This window comes from Oryza brachyantha, chromosome 9 (assembly GCF_000231095.2).
Source record: "Oryza brachyantha chromosome 9, ObraRS2, whole genome shotgun sequence".
NCBI lineage: Eukaryota > Viridiplantae > Streptophyta > Magnoliopsida > Poales > Poaceae > Oryza > Oryza brachyantha.
In genome coordinates, this window is record NC_023171.2 from 7,571,284 (window position 1) to 7,586,226 (window position 14,943).

The 14,943-nt window shown below is 39.9% G+C and overlaps 2 protein-coding genes and 1 long non-coding RNA gene across 3 annotated transcripts; all 3 read left to right on the forward strand.

The window, feature by feature from the left end:
- Positions 1–1,645: 1,645 nt before the first annotated feature.
- Positions 1,646–6,203, forward strand: LOC102706782 (zinc finger CCCH domain-containing protein 59). The gene is made up of 10 exons (XM_015840981.2): positions 1,646–1,756; positions 1,880–2,150; positions 2,361–2,484; positions 2,626–2,745; positions 3,223–3,340; positions 4,086–4,504; positions 4,616–4,916; positions 5,052–5,148; positions 5,393–5,538; positions 5,681–6,203. The coding sequence occupies exons 1-10, from the start codon at positions 1,655–1,657 to the stop codon at positions 5,807–5,809; spliced, it is 1,827 nt and encodes a 608-aa protein (XP_015696467.1). The 5' UTR covers positions 1,646–1,654; the 3' UTR covers positions 5,810–6,203.
- Positions 6,204–7,505: 1,302 nt separating this feature from the next.
- Positions 7,506–9,064, forward strand: LOC102707060 (LOB domain-containing protein 20-like). The gene has a single exon (XM_006661105.3). It carries the CDS (start codon positions 7,598–7,600, stop codon positions 8,780–8,782), a length of 1,185 nt encoding a protein of 394 aa, XP_006661168.3. The 5' UTR covers positions 7,506–7,597; the 3' UTR covers positions 8,783–9,064.
- A 1,490-nt stretch (positions 9,065–10,554) lies between these two features.
- On the forward strand, positions 10,555–13,621 carry LOC107304937. Its single transcript, XR_005812459.1, has 5 exons — positions 10,555–10,859; positions 11,378–11,828; positions 12,749–12,784; positions 12,907–13,177; positions 13,412–13,621. It is a non-coding gene; the product is annotated as an uncharacterized LOC107304937 (long non-coding RNA).
- Positions 13,622–14,943: the final 1,322 nt, after the last annotated feature.

Here is a 14,943-nt window from a genome sequence, read left to right on the forward strand (position 1 = left end):
AAACTTATTTTACACTCTAGAACAGATAAATTTTCGAGACTGCGCTAAATAATTATTTTAAGTACACGTCGACGACCTTAAATATATCGGTTCTGGTCCATCGACAAATTCTTTCTACGTTAGATAAGGTAAGAAAAGAAAATCTCAGAATGATCCAAACCACAAAAGACAAGAAAATCTAGTTAGTTCAAGGTGAAAATATTTGTTTGAAGGTGATCCAAAGTAAAACTTGTGCAATAAAAGTGGGTCCAAATTGCACTTTACTTGGAAATAAATCTTATAAGACCAAGTTTCTATTTGAATTTCTCCCAAAGCACTCAGTTATAAAATTAAATGTTTTCAGATAGTAGTTGTGGAGCGGAACCTATGCTACGTGTTATGTTTTGAGGAGTATTTGAATAGGCATTTCCATTTAGTAGAATATTACGCATACACAGGTGTTCCTTAGGTCAATGATATGCTGGCGATCTATGTCTCTTTTAAGTATTTACTCCATATGGTTGAAAATATTTATCATTTAGAACAATTTAGTCAAATTTTTAAAATTTTGATGAATAATTTTGTATTATAATATATTTGTAAAATCTAATAAATATGATAATACTTTTTAAGGAGAATCTATGTTTATCATTTACTATCTTTGTATAAATTTATTTGTATGCTAATAAATCTAGACACATATACAAAACATATATACTGATACATGAATGAATCTAAGTAAATCTAAAAAGTCTTATAATATGAAACAGGTCGAATATATATATTTGCCCAAAGGAAGTATCATTTAGACTGACAGATGGTGTACCTACGTGACAATTCATGTGTACGTGCACCTTCTGTGTTATCCAAAACAACAATAATAAGATTTGTAATGTTAGCTCTATTTTATATTATAAGATATCTTTTATATTATAAGATATCTTTTGAGATTTATATGAATGGTAATAAATCTAACTATATTTACAAATAACTTTAAATAGGATAGAAAACCTAATAGTATAAAATGGAGAAGCGCTAGATAGCGATTCTTGATAGTAGAAGAGATCCGGGGGTGATCGAATGATATATTTATAGATAAAAAATAATTTACAAATAAAATTTTATATATGTTCTTAGCAATCTAAAAGCTAAGGATGAAAAATAAAATATGATAAAAAACTTAAAATCCATTCTAAACTTTTAGTTAAAAATTTAAAATTTTAAGTTATAAACATAAGATAGAAAAACATGACTACACGATTGTATAATAGTTTCTCCTCTAAGGCCGCGTTCTTTCTCCCCTTACTAACCTACATTATCTCGTTTGTCACGTGCACGCTTCCGAGCTACTAAACGATGCTTTTTTTATGAAAATTTTATATATAAAAGTTACTTTAAAAATTATATTAACCTATTTATATTTTTTATAATTAAATAACTAATTAATCATGTACTAATTTATTAATAATTTTTTCGCACCGAATAAATAAACCAATAAACCTCACCCGAACGCGCCTAAGTTGTCGTGCTAAACAGAAATATGGCCCATGACATTTTTGGGCCAAAAGTGTCTACGAAGCCCAACTAAGGGAACCGCTCCTTCGGGGCCCAACTTTAGCAACGCAGATCCAGAATTCCCGAGAGGCCTCTCCGCTTACTCAAAACCCAAACCCGCATGGCCGCCGCCGCCTCGCCGTCGCCGGCGACCCCGCCGCGGATCCTCCTCGCCGGCGACGCGAACGGCCGCCTCCACCAGCTCTTCAAGCGCGTCACCTCGGTATGCTCCTCCACTCCTCCCTCTCCCCCTCCCCCTCCCCCTCCGCCGCCTCTCCCTGACCTCCTCAGCGTCTCTTCTCATCGGCCGCCGTCTCTCTCTCTCTCTCTCTCAACGCGCGCGCAGGTGAACCAGTCGACGGGTCCGTTCCACGCGCTGCTCTGCGTTGGGCAGTTCTTCTCCCCCGAAGCCGAGGGCGGCGACGGGGAAGCCGCGGAGTATCTGGAGGGCCGCGCCGCCGTGCCCATCCCGACCTACTTCACCGGGGACTACGGCCCCGCGGCGCCTCGCCTGCTCGCGAAGGCCGCCGCCGGCGCCCGAGGCTTCTCCCCCGGCGGCATACAGATATGCAACAACCTCTTCTGGCTCCGGGGCAGCGCCCGATTCACCCTCCATGGTTTCTCTCTCACCCTTAAACTCGTAATGAGTAGCGCTACATCTCCAATGTCTAAAGTAAAATGTTAAACCTGTTGAACTGCACCATTTTCTTGTAGCAGATAAAACATTCCATGAGAGCTGATGTAGCAATGCCTGGAAATGTGATAATTGAAACATAATGGTTGATCTAACCATTCCACTCATTGGAATTTCTCACCTTTTGTGTTAGGTTTATCTGTCGTTTACTTGTCAGGGAGGAAAGGGCCAGGAGGGCCTGGCTGCTACAGCCAGGATGATGTTGATGCACTGCGGGCTCTGGCCGAAGAGCCAGGGATTGTTGATTTGTTCTTGACATATCCTTTTGCTTTCCATCTCATTGTTCATTTCCTTAGTTGATTGTGTTAATAGTTAACACTGAGCTGCTTTCAATTTGTATATCAATTCTCAAAGTGCCAAGCTTCGAAACCAAGTTCCCTTAACGTTAATGAGATTACTAACGAATGGCCAGCCGGACTTGTGAATGGGACTGATACTTCTAATACACCTCCTCAGATATTGGATCCTCATGGATATGATCCTGTTGTTGCTGAGTTGGTTGCTGAGATTAAGCCACGGTATGATTTCTGAATTCGCATCATCTATGTGTCACTCCTCTAAAAGAAAGTAGCAGTGGTGATGATGGTTCATTGCACTTTTGCAAAGTCCACAATGGGTTTCTTTGATATTATACAACAAACCTACTATATGCTGTTGTTTTCTTTTTTATCCTTCTAGTCACAATTTAACATGATAAGGCCAAACATGACTGAATTGTTGTGTATATGTGTAGTGTATGGGTTAATTCTACAATTAGCGTGTGTAAACACAGAAGTGAAGGACTTCAATGCAGAAATTACATTTATTTCTTTCAACAATATGAGGACATGCATGATTTGTTTTTCTCCATAAAAAATGCACTAGCATTTAGCTAATAGTTTAAATATTGAGTAGACTAACTGACATAATTGTGGACACATTTATACGATATAAGAATAAGATACTAAGTCAACTTTAAGTGTGCCAAATCTGTGACAAAAGTCTGTTTCATGCAGATATCATGTTGCAGGTTCTAAAGATGTATTCTATGCAAGGGAACCATATGTGAATGATTCCGCTGCACATGTTACCCGTTTTATTGGACTTGCTAATGTTGGAAACAAAGAGAAGCAGGTACTTCTCCAAAATCAGTTTCTGTTTAATTTTACTGCATTTTCTTGTATTCTGTTTATAAACTCGTATATAAATTAAGGCCAAACATTATTTTTCAGTTATATTTATCATTTTAAGGATTAAAGCTTCATTGACTTATGAGTAAATTTGAGAAAACTGAAAGTTAGATGGTTTATGGTTACAGTATCAATTTCCTACATATTTTAGCCAGGATTTTGGTTAGCAGCAACATTAACACATGGATTCCAGGCCACCATTACAGTGTACCATGTGTTCAAACTGCATGCACATATGGGTTCTTTGTTCGGGCTGAGCTAGTGAGGAGAAAAAGATAGAGGTCCTCGTGAATTAGGATTAGGTTTACTAAACATTGTTAACAGTTAGTTAGGCACTTATGTGGGCCTTGTTACTTAAGTTTCAACTAATAGACTCGGTCCAAGGACTATGACAGCTGACGCGGACCTGGTTTGCAATTGTGCTATGCTTATGCGGCACATTATAACAGTACTGACTCCTGAATTGACCGTATGAGCAATGCAGCTAACCTTGCCTTGTTGAATGGTTTAGATGGTACAGAATCACAGTTTTATGAAATTTGTGCGCTGACTGCAGCTACCTGAAATCCTCCTGCAAAGTTGTAGCAAACTTATAGTTTTTCTGTTGTAAGCTGAAGTTTTCATAAGTTTACTATTGATCTGTTACAATTTTGCTTAATTGTCTACTCATTCCTGCATATTCTTTTCAGAAATTTATTCATGCGATTTCTCCTACTCCAGCATCTATCATGTCCAGTGCTGATATTCATGCAAGACCTCCAAATACTACTTTATCCCCATACATTTCTCCTGCAAAGTTGGTTCATGTTGAAGAAGCTCCAAAGCGTCCTGCCGAGGATGCTGATTTGCAATATTGGCGTTATGATGTCAAGAAGCAAAGACATGGTGAAGCCAGTGGGAATCGTCTGTGTTTCAAATTTACATCCACAGGATCTTGTCCTCGAGGGAGTAAATGCCACTATATGCATGATGAGGAGGCCAGGGAACATTACAGCAGAAATGTCTGCTTTGATTTCTTAAACAAAGGGAAATGTGAGAAGGGTCCTGAGTGCAGGTTTGTTCACAGCCTTTCTGATGAGGGTGCTGTTAGGGATACAAAATCCCGTAGGTGAGAAAGTATACCAAATCTCTCCCTCTGATGCGCAAATGCACACAAATATATACTAAGAATCCTGATCATTTAATTGTGGGATTCATCCTATATTTATGTTAACTACAGTGAGCGAAGACGTGTTGAGAGCAGTTGCTGGTTCTGCTTGTCAAGTCCAGATGTCGAGTCACATCTTGTTATCAGTATTGGAGAGGGTTACTACTGTGCGCTTGCAAAGGGGCCACTTGTTCCAAATCATGTTCTAGTTATACCAGTCGAGCACTGCGCTAGTACACTAATGATGCCTGCGGAAGCAGAGGCCGAGCTTGGGAGATACAAGGATGCTCTGGGTAAGTATTTTGAGAAAGAAGGAAAGACAGCCGTATACTTCGAGTGGGTCTCGCAGCATTCTCGTCATGCAAACCTTCAGGTAAGGACAATTTTTTCCCTGTTATGATGCTTCCATGTAAAATTGATGCTAAATCATTTGGAATTTGGATACTTGTATGCGATTTTATTTGTTTTATGCTCATACTCAGTGGTAATCCATTAAATTTCTGCTCAGGTTGTTCCAGTACCATTATCTAAAGCGACAAGCATTAAAAAGATATTTCATTTAGCAGCACAGAGACTGGGATTTGAATTTTCTGTAGTGAATCAAGGTGAAGTTTTGTCTACTTTATGTTTCTTGGTCAGCTAAATTAAAGGAGGGAGACGGAAACAATTTTAAATGGACTCTTTATACATTGATGAGCCTATTGTGATGCTGATGTATCCTTTTTTTAATGAGAAATGTCATATATCTTTATGGTACATGATTCTTCTTGGAGAAAATCTTCTAGTTCAAAGGTTCAACAATTACATATCATTATATTTTATAATTCTGTGCTGTCTTTGTTTTAACAGATGGTGCTGCTAACCGCGGCAGGGAATTGTTAAGATCGGAGTATGACAGCAAATCAAGCTTGTTTTATGTTGAGCTACCAGAAGGTTCAGTACTTCTACATTTGGTTGATAGTAATGAGAAGTTTCCTGCTCAGTTTGGCCGTGAGGTATGGCATATGATAAATGTTTTACATCTTTTTTGTTTGAAAGATAACCGAAAATTGCGATATCTTTGCAGCCTAACCGAAAATTGCGATATCTTTGCAGCCTAACTCTGTCAGTCTAAGTCTTTACTCGTACATTGCGCAGGTGTTGGCTGGCTTGTTAAGCATGGCTGATCGCGCAGATTGGAGGAACTGCAAGGTTTCTAAAGAAGAAGAGATTCAGATGGTGGATGATTTTAAACAAGGATTTCGCGAGTTTGATCCAGCTGAATGACAAAATGCTTAAAAGAGATAGCAGCGTGCTTGTTTTGCATGATCGAAGGTTGTGCACGAAGACTTGAGTTATTACATCTCCGAGCGACTAGTGTTATTTCTCAATATGGCGACTAGTGCTGCTTGTTTTCTCTGAGAGTGAACACTCTCCCCGTCTATGCGACTAGCCGACACTGCTGCTGCTTTTTGTATGCCAATTGTTTGATGCAGACGCTTCGTAACTGCTGACCCGCTAAAAATTTTACATTGTACCTTTTTTTTTGTGTAGTCTAGTTACTTTGGTGGTATAAGAAACCGACTGAATTTGAGATCCATTGAAGTAACTTCTATTGATTGATTTAGAATGTCTTGCTTTTTAATTAATTAAGGTGTAAATTAGTGTAGCCACCACGTTTGTTCGATGTTTGCAAATTGATCCAGTTTGCCAAAAAAAAAGTTAGGAAATAAAAGGAGTATTTTAATACTATGCTTATGTTTCTTTATCTCAAAGATTATATTATTTTTTAATAGCTATTTGATAATATAAACAATAAAAATTACTTTAAAGTTAAAAATATACTTTACAAATACATAAGCCACAGAAAATACAGCCTCCAGCTGGCTCCAACGCGTGCGCGCAAGGGAGATCGCTACAAGAGTGTTCCTCCTTTTTCTTTTTCTTCTTTGATTTTCTTCATGAATTTGTGACACCTCACACCAGCTTGTGAAGCCCGTCACGAATAATCCAGTCACCTTCATTTCTCCTTGAGTCTAGTGTCTGATATATCATTGACTAAGTTTAACCTTCTAGTAACCTGACGTCTGTCTAACCTTGTCTCCTCTCTGAACCTTTACTTCTTCCTAAGCATAGCCTTAGTACTCACCATTGACGACGAAGGTTGACTCATGATAAATAGACCAAACGTTTGTTCCTAATACAGATGTCGCAACCTTACCCATATTAGTCAATACACGTGCTTCTCTGACACTTGCTAATTTTCCATCACAGTTAATCCAAACCATTTTGGGTTTTACACTGGTCAATGATTTAGTGTTTGTAATTAATTCTATTGGTAAAATGGGATTATCTGTTTGTTACATTTTTGGTGCGAATGTCTATATAAATATATAAATTAGGTTTATATATGTTTCCTCTATTCTATTTTATTATATAAGTGTTTCTTATCTTGTCTAAATTTATTTATGCTAATAAATTTTATATATATATATATATATATACTGATATATGCATTAATTTAGACAAATCTAAAAAATCAAAATGACCTATCCAGAAAATGTTATAACAGAAAGAGTGTTCTATAAATGTGGCCGATCTAGTCATGTATATTCATAATCATAATCTAATCTAATCTAATCTTACACTGCAACTTCACCCCATCAAGCGAACTCCAAACGTGTGCAACGGTCTATAATCCATTTTTTTCCCGAATGTTCGAGAGCTAACGGCATTTACGAAAAAAATCGAAAAAAAATTCAAAAGTCGAATCTGTGCTCCTTGGATACTTTATAAAAATCAAATAGCCAGCTCCATCTATGACCGATTCCAGGCGATCGAGATCAGCTTTGCGTGTAAGATTTGCTCATTCGTCCGTTCGTCCATGCGTTTGCATGGATCAGGTTTGTTCATGAGCCAAAATGGCTTCCTTTAAATAGCCTAATCGCAATTAGCCACCATTAATCACGCAGCGAAACACGCTTCTCTCTCTCTCTCTCTCTCGTCTCGACTCCGATCCCTACGACGACGGCGAGGTCGCCGGCCGCGGAGGCGGGCCGGGGGAGCCGGCCAGCAATGACGGCCTCCTCCTCCACCACCAACTCCTCCTCGTCCTCCTCCTCCGCCGACACCTCCTCCAACCCACCACCGCCGCAACACGTGCTCCACCGCCACGTCACTACTCCTAGTGACAAGAGTGAGGGTAGCGGCGGCGGAGGCCGCGGCGCCCCGACATCCGCGGCGCGGCTGCCGCTGCCTGCCCGAGCCCCGCGCGTGGGCGTCGGAGGAGGGGGCGGGGGCGGCGGTGGTGGCGGCGGGCAGAACCAGGCGTGCGCGTCGTGCAAGTACCAGCGGCGCAAGTGCAACCGGGACTGCCAGCTCGCGCCCTACTTCCCCGCCGACGAGCAGCGGCGGTTCCTCAACGCGCACCGCCTCTTCGGCGTCAGGAACATCCAGAGGACGCTGCAGCGCACCCGGCCGGACCTCCAGTCGGACGCCATGCAGGCGCTCACCTACGAGGCCAACTCCCGCGCCGCCGACCCCGTCGGCGGCGCCGCCCGTGTCATCTCCGAGCTGGCCGAACACTACAAAACGCTCTGTAAAGAGCTCGTCGCCGTCCACGAAAAGCTCGAGCTCTGCCGCCCGCAGCAGGCCGCGGCGGCAGCCGCGAGAGATACACTCATCGCGAACGACCCGCTCGCCGACCCGGCATCGGCAATGCTCTTTGCCGGCGCCGGCGCCGTCGCCGGCCCGAGCCAGAACGAAGAAGACGCCATGGTCGACGCGTTCTACGCCGACCAACCAGCCGTCGGCGAGAGCAGCAACGTGCAAGCCGGCGGCGGCTTCCAAGAACAGTACATCAAGGACGAGTCGCAAGTGCAACCGCCGCCGCAGCAACACTACGAGCACTTGTACCACGGCGCGGCCGGCGACGAGGGCAGCAGCCACGCCTGGATCAGCAGCGTCGTCGGCAATGTCCAGCACTGCGGCGACGGGGAAGAGCAGCCGATGGGTTTGAGCGATCAGCTCCGGCCGCATTTCCAGATTGAGGCGGCGGCGTTCGACGTGAAGGCGGCGGCGCTGGCGAGGACGACGGATCAACACCACGGCAATGCCACCTTCAAACAGCCGGAGCAGAAGGTTGTGGCGTCGTCATCGGCAGCGGCGGCAGGGTCGTCGTCGTCGTCGGCGGCGCATTGCCAGCTGCAGTTTGGGTGCTCTTCCAACGCATGGAATAATGTTGGAGCACACGTTAATTAGTTCCTTGAAGTTTTGGCCTCGCGTGTTACAGGTTAGAAAAATAATCTCATAGCCGATAATCTTTTAATTGAGGGTAATTTTACCAACAAAAATAACGGGATGTACCAATTTTTATGCTAATTAAAAAGTACAATACATCCCGATATTTTTTAAAGGCAGTAAAATTACTCATTGATGATTTATCTTAGAATGCAAATAAGAGCATATATGTCTATTTATGATGTAACTACAAGCTTTTTCTTGACGTGAGTCATTATTCGGACGGTTGAAATTTCTCTCAAATTCATACGGTTTTGTTAATCTAGCACTAACCTTTTCGAGTTCGAGTAAGTTACAATCACTGGTACGTAGGTCTATTTGATATGCCACGGGTTCCGAGATATCGCTTTGTTGTCATTTTGTTTTTTCGTTTTGGTTTCTGTTTCTGACTTTCTGTCGATAGCTAGGTCGGTCACCGGAGATCCCCCTTTCCATTTCTTTTTATATTGATAGATCATGATCCCACTTCTGCGAGTTTCATTTTTTTTTATTTTATTGACTATGGTCTGATTTAGGATTACGATTATTGAGATCACATGAGTAACTTATCGGATTGTATTGTAGTAATCTAATCTCTACATAATAATAATATATTTGTTTGTCTTGATTAGTTATAATAATACACAGATACTGTCTCCGTTTCATAATGTAAGACGTTCTAGTGTATTCTAAATTTATATAGATATCAATGAATCTAGACATATATATAAACAATATACATTGGTTCATAGATGAATCTAAGCATAGCTAAAACGTCTTAGCTTATGAAACGGAGGGAGTAACAATCATCGGAAGTGAAAACAAACAAGCATATGTAAACCGCTACAAATTGTTTGATTTACACCACCTACATATTTTTCTTTAATGACATTAACTTTTAAATAATATTCATTTTAGTGAAAATCGCATAATTACTAATTAGTTTATTGTGACTTGTTTTATTATTAAATGTGCATTAAGCATAACTTATAATTTTACATATACATGCAAAATTTTTAAATACCCCCTCACCCCAAAATAAATTTATTTATCACTCATCACACATCTACAAATACAAAAGTTAAAGGATTAAATACACTCCACTTTATTAAATCTTAACATCATTATCCTCTACTGCCTATTCACAATGCAATTATTTCTTACGTCACAAATTTTAATGCAATGAATACTTAAAAATAAAATTATTTTGGGACAAATTTAGAATGACTGAGAATGATTTTATTTTAGGACATAGATAGTAAGATATAGATGATCGGTCACGTCCTACTTCAGCTCACTACAGGATGGACCGGATTGGAAGGCATCTTGTTGAAGGTGATTTCCCAGAATTGCCTTAGATAACCTACTGTTAAGGTGATTTTGATAAAAACACCTTAAAATATATTAATTTAATGGCAAATTTAATTAATGCCTACAATAATTTTATCTTTAGGAGGTGTTTTCAGTATAAATGCCTTAAAATCATATATACTTCTAAGACATTTTTATACGATGCCTCAAAAGTTTATTTATTTTAGGCGTAATATAATATGCCATAATATTTTATACTATTTGTGACGTTTTGCAAAAATACAGTAGAAAATAGAAGACGTTTTTAGATACAACGCCTTAACAAGTCATATCATATATGCAAAAACACCCCCCAAACATTGTTATGTATAAAAAAATACCCCTCCACTTTATATAGCTAGCTAGCTAGAAAAGATCGATCCAATCAGATCGCACAGCTCCTTGAGAGAAAAAAAAAAATCTCACAGCTCTGGATCCGTCGCCGCCACCGCTCCTCCGATCGATACTCGCCGGCGTCGCTCCACCCATCCTCGTTGTCGGGCGCTGCACCACCCTTCCTCGTCGCCGGGCGCCGCACCACCCGTCCCCGCCGTCGGGGCCCGCACCATCCTCGTCGCCGGGGGCTACACCAGCCATCCTCGTCATTGGGCGCCGCTCCACCCATCCTCATCGCCGGAGGCCGCCACTGCCGTAGCTCCATGCCCTAGTGGTGATCTGCTAGTTTTCTTGCTGATCCATGGCAAGTAAGGTTATGTTCCATCCTTACCATCAACTCTTCTCGATCTGTTGATTTGCATGTTGATTGCTGTTGGGTATGCTTAGATGTAGTGGTTGATTGTTGTTGGTGGTGTTTGAGAAATTAGCTTACACCTTGGGGATTTTGGTTGCTTAACATGGCTGTGCAATTGAGATGGTTTAGAATATACTGTGGTATTCTAAAATTCTAGGACAATACTTTTAAAATTCTCTGATTCTCCGAAGTAGCAAAGCATAATCTAAAAAAAATGTTAGCTATTTTGTCCATTTTGTTTGTGTAGACTGAAATTGTTTACCTATATTTGTAGTGATATACGTAGTGTATGTTTGTATATAATTGCAATCTGTATTTTCCTCTATATATTATACTACTAGGTAGTATTGGATTGATCATGGACAAGGAATGACTGAGAGCACCTAGGTAATCTTATTTAAATGTATGATTCTATTAGAATTTTGAACAAATAGCGGGTTATAACTACCATTATACACAAATTGTGTACATTGCAGGAAAGATGCATGAACCAAAATTGCAGGAAAGATGGATGAATCAAGAGCGAGCCTAAGGAAAGACAAATATTCTTACGAAGCTGATCATGAGGACCTTGGTGTTAGCAAAGAAGAAACTATAAGACTCGAGGAGTTAAATAGGAAATGCAAAGAAGTTGGTCTCCCACCGACAAAGTTAAACTCAGCATACTTTCATGGCACATTCCCATCCACATCCAAACAAAAGGAAAAGGACATGATTGCAAGTTCTAAATATGTGCACTTTTGAATTTTTGCTCAAAATTGTTTTAATGTTGCATGATTATTTTATACCACACACCTGCAATCTGTCTTGTGATGCAGATGGATACAGAAATGAATATGAGGGTAGAGTACATGAACAATTGAACCTTGAAATGTGGTACGGAAGTTGGTCCAACATCTCCTTGAAGCGGAAGAATGGTCGCACTAGGTACAATTCAAAAGACCGACAAGAATGCTATCTCTGTTGATGGCCAGATGCTAAATGATTGTGTTGATATCCTTGTTGACATGATCCTCAATCAACACACTCTACTGCCTCGTGCATACAGAATAATCACCACGTTAGAAAAAGCCCAACCTCTAAGGATGACGACGGATCGGGTTTGGTGCGGGTAGAGCAATTACCCCCCTCCCCCCGTCAACTCGAAGGTTACGGGTAGAATTTTCTACCCGTACCCGTGGGTAAAATAAGATACCCATATCCATCGGATACTGGGCGGGTAATGGGTACCCGTCGAATCTATCATTTCACATGTCAAAAGCACATCAAAATAACCATTTCAACATATACAACAAACTAAACATACCGCTCATAATATAATATTGCATCACACACAAAAAGTTTAACAAATACAACATATTGCTCATAATAAAATATTGCAACAAATATAACAAACTAATCATAGCAATAATAATAGCATATATCATATTATCATTATCTGATGTTCAAATTCAACCATTCAATATTGCATCACACATCAAAAGTTCAAGACATAGGTCACATCAATTTTTTTAGCTAAAAGGGAGTACATCACAAATATTATTACATGACTAACATAATAAGGTTTTAGCCAAAATTCAATATGTGTGCTATGTTCGGGTACCCAAACGGGTGGGGAAAATACCTGTGTCCGTACCTGTGTTGATTCGGTACTACCCGCGGGTAAAAATTATACCCGTACCCATCCCCGTCGGGTCGGGTACCCATTACCCGTACCAAAATTGCCATCCGTACCAAGCACGTTGCATTCCATGGCCAAGTGAAAATGTATGACACATGTAACTAATCAATTCCTCTGCATATCTTCTTATTTTTCATGCAACTCATTTCTTTTGATCGAATTACAGCTCATGCATCCTGGTGGTCAAGCTCTACATTCTAAGGTACTCCATGTTTCACTGACTGTAATCACAAATAATATTCATTTGAGTTAGAATGATTAGATTGATCGCCACTGCTACTTATAACAATCTAGGTGTTAAATATTATTTTCACCCAATTTTAGGTATCAGCCATTACTACGCACATCCCATCTAATCAAGGAGAGAAATCTGCAAACCAAAACTAGGCTCTCAAGAACAATAGTGTTGACAGTGCATTGCAAAGTATGGTTGGACAGAGACTTAAGAGAAATATTTCTGATTTAACCTCCAAGGAGAATGTAGGAGATGAAGATACATATTTTAAGGCAAAGAATCTTGGAAAAGTCAACTCTACTATGCTAACAAGTTCACCAATAGCCAGGTGTTAAGAAGTTCTCGGTTCTAGTTCAAAAGGTAAATTCTCTCTCTCTCTCTGTCTACCTCTTAGCAAGTTGTGCTTCAATCTTTTCCAAAAAATTACTATGAGCGAGTATTGGTTTTTCTTGAATAACTAGACATCAAACATATAAATTGTTTCAGTGGAGTATGATTCCATGACATCTTTAATGTAAGGTATATTAAATATTTGTAGAAACTTATTAATCTTCTATTTGCAAGTCTACTATACTTAGGCATATTTTGGTGCAGGCCATTCTCAAGCCAATCTCCTTTGAGATGCGAGCATGCAAGCCATATAAGTTACAAGGTTTCAGTGGGTCAGTGTGGTTGAATGTTTAGTTGTTCACATAAGAACCATTTATTTTCTTGACGTGTTAGACAAACATGCTATTGATATTGTTTACCAACCATTTAATGTTTGTTTGATCTTAAAATTAGACTTGAACTGAGCTAAAAATTATTTTTATGCTCGATGGACATGCTGCTGCTGGTGTTATACCATATTTTGTTGTTTGTACATGTATGTCAGCCCTCGTCAGCGAAGAGGGTCCATATGTGCATTTTATAATTAGCTTCAAACTGCCTTAGAATACTATTTGAGGCGTTTTAAAAAAGTTGCCTAAACAAAAGGCGAAGGCATTATTCAAAACGCCCCAAAAGAAAATTAGAGGCAATATATTAAAATGCCTCAAAAGAAATCACATGCACAAATTAAAATGCCTCAAAATGTGTTTAAAGGCATCCAAAAAATCACCTGCGTGTATACTCATTGAGGCGTTTTTGAAAAAGTGCCTTAAAACCTTTTTCCCTACGGTAGTATATTCAACATTTCTTAATGTGCCATCTTTAAATATAGGAGGCATTTTTTAAGCAATTAAGTCATTCTGAATTGCCTTCCAATCCCATCCATCCTGCGGTGGCTGCTACTTTTTTTTTTTGCCGAAAGTGCATCCACTGGTTTGATTCTCCAGTGACCAATCTCCCAGGACGACCTTACCTCATCCAATGGTGGTAATGGTGGTAGTGAGCGGATGACGACACGAAAGAGGCGTCTAGGACCATCACCGTTGTCGATGTTGTATAGCGGCAACAGTGAGTGGAATGTGTGGACCATCACCGTTGTCGATGCTGTCGATGCTGTGCGGCGGCAACAGTAAATAGAATGTGTGGACCATCAGGTGTGTTTGATTATATAATAGTTTAAACATGTACATGGGCCGAGGCAAAGTACTAATTCTCCACAAAATATTACATGACATCAGAGTTTTGATTAGATCTACATAAGTGGCGTCTAAAATATTCTCCACAAATATTACATGACATCAGAGTCTTGATTAGATCTACACAAGTGGCGTCCATATTTTAGAATCCAAGCAACAAATTCGATTGGTTTGGCCCATTCCTGTTGACAAAAGATGACAAGTGTCTTGAGAACATGGCAAGCAATCCTGCTTAATTATGTAGCCACGGATCAGCAAGTGCTAGGATATGTCCTAAATCCATCAACACAAGGTCGTCTTTTGCCATATTGAAGAAGTGAGGCATGTCAATCACTACCTACTTCAACAAGATAAAAAAACATTAGTGGATGATATTATGGCGGCCACAGTGAAGATGATTGACGACGATGATCTTATTTTATATATTGTTATAGGTCTAGATGAGGATGTTGACATTTTTTTACAAATTATTTTTTTGTAAATATATTGGGACACACGTCTTTCAACTATTTAACATCATAATAGACTATTATGTTTAGAAAAAAGAAATAATTTAGATTC

Excerpts from the sequence above, each read along its gene's own strand:
- LOC102706782 (XM_015840981.2), top strand. The coding sequence starts at position 1,655 with ATGGCCGCCGCCGCCTCGCCGTCGCCGGCGACCCCGCCGCGGATCCTC. Across the intron at positions 2,151-2,360 it reads CGCCCGATTCACCCTCCATG|GTTTATCTGTCGTTTACTTG; the intron begins GTTTCTCTCTCA and ends CTTTTGTGTTAG. Across the intron at positions 4,917-5,051 it reads CTCGTCATGCAAACCTTCAG|GTTGTTCCAGTACCATTATC; the intron begins GTAAGGACAATT and ends ATTTCTGCTCAG.
- LOC102707060 (XM_006661105.3), top strand. The coding sequence starts at position 7,598 with ATGACGGCCTCCTCCTCCACCACCAACTCCTCCTCGTCCTCCTCCTCC.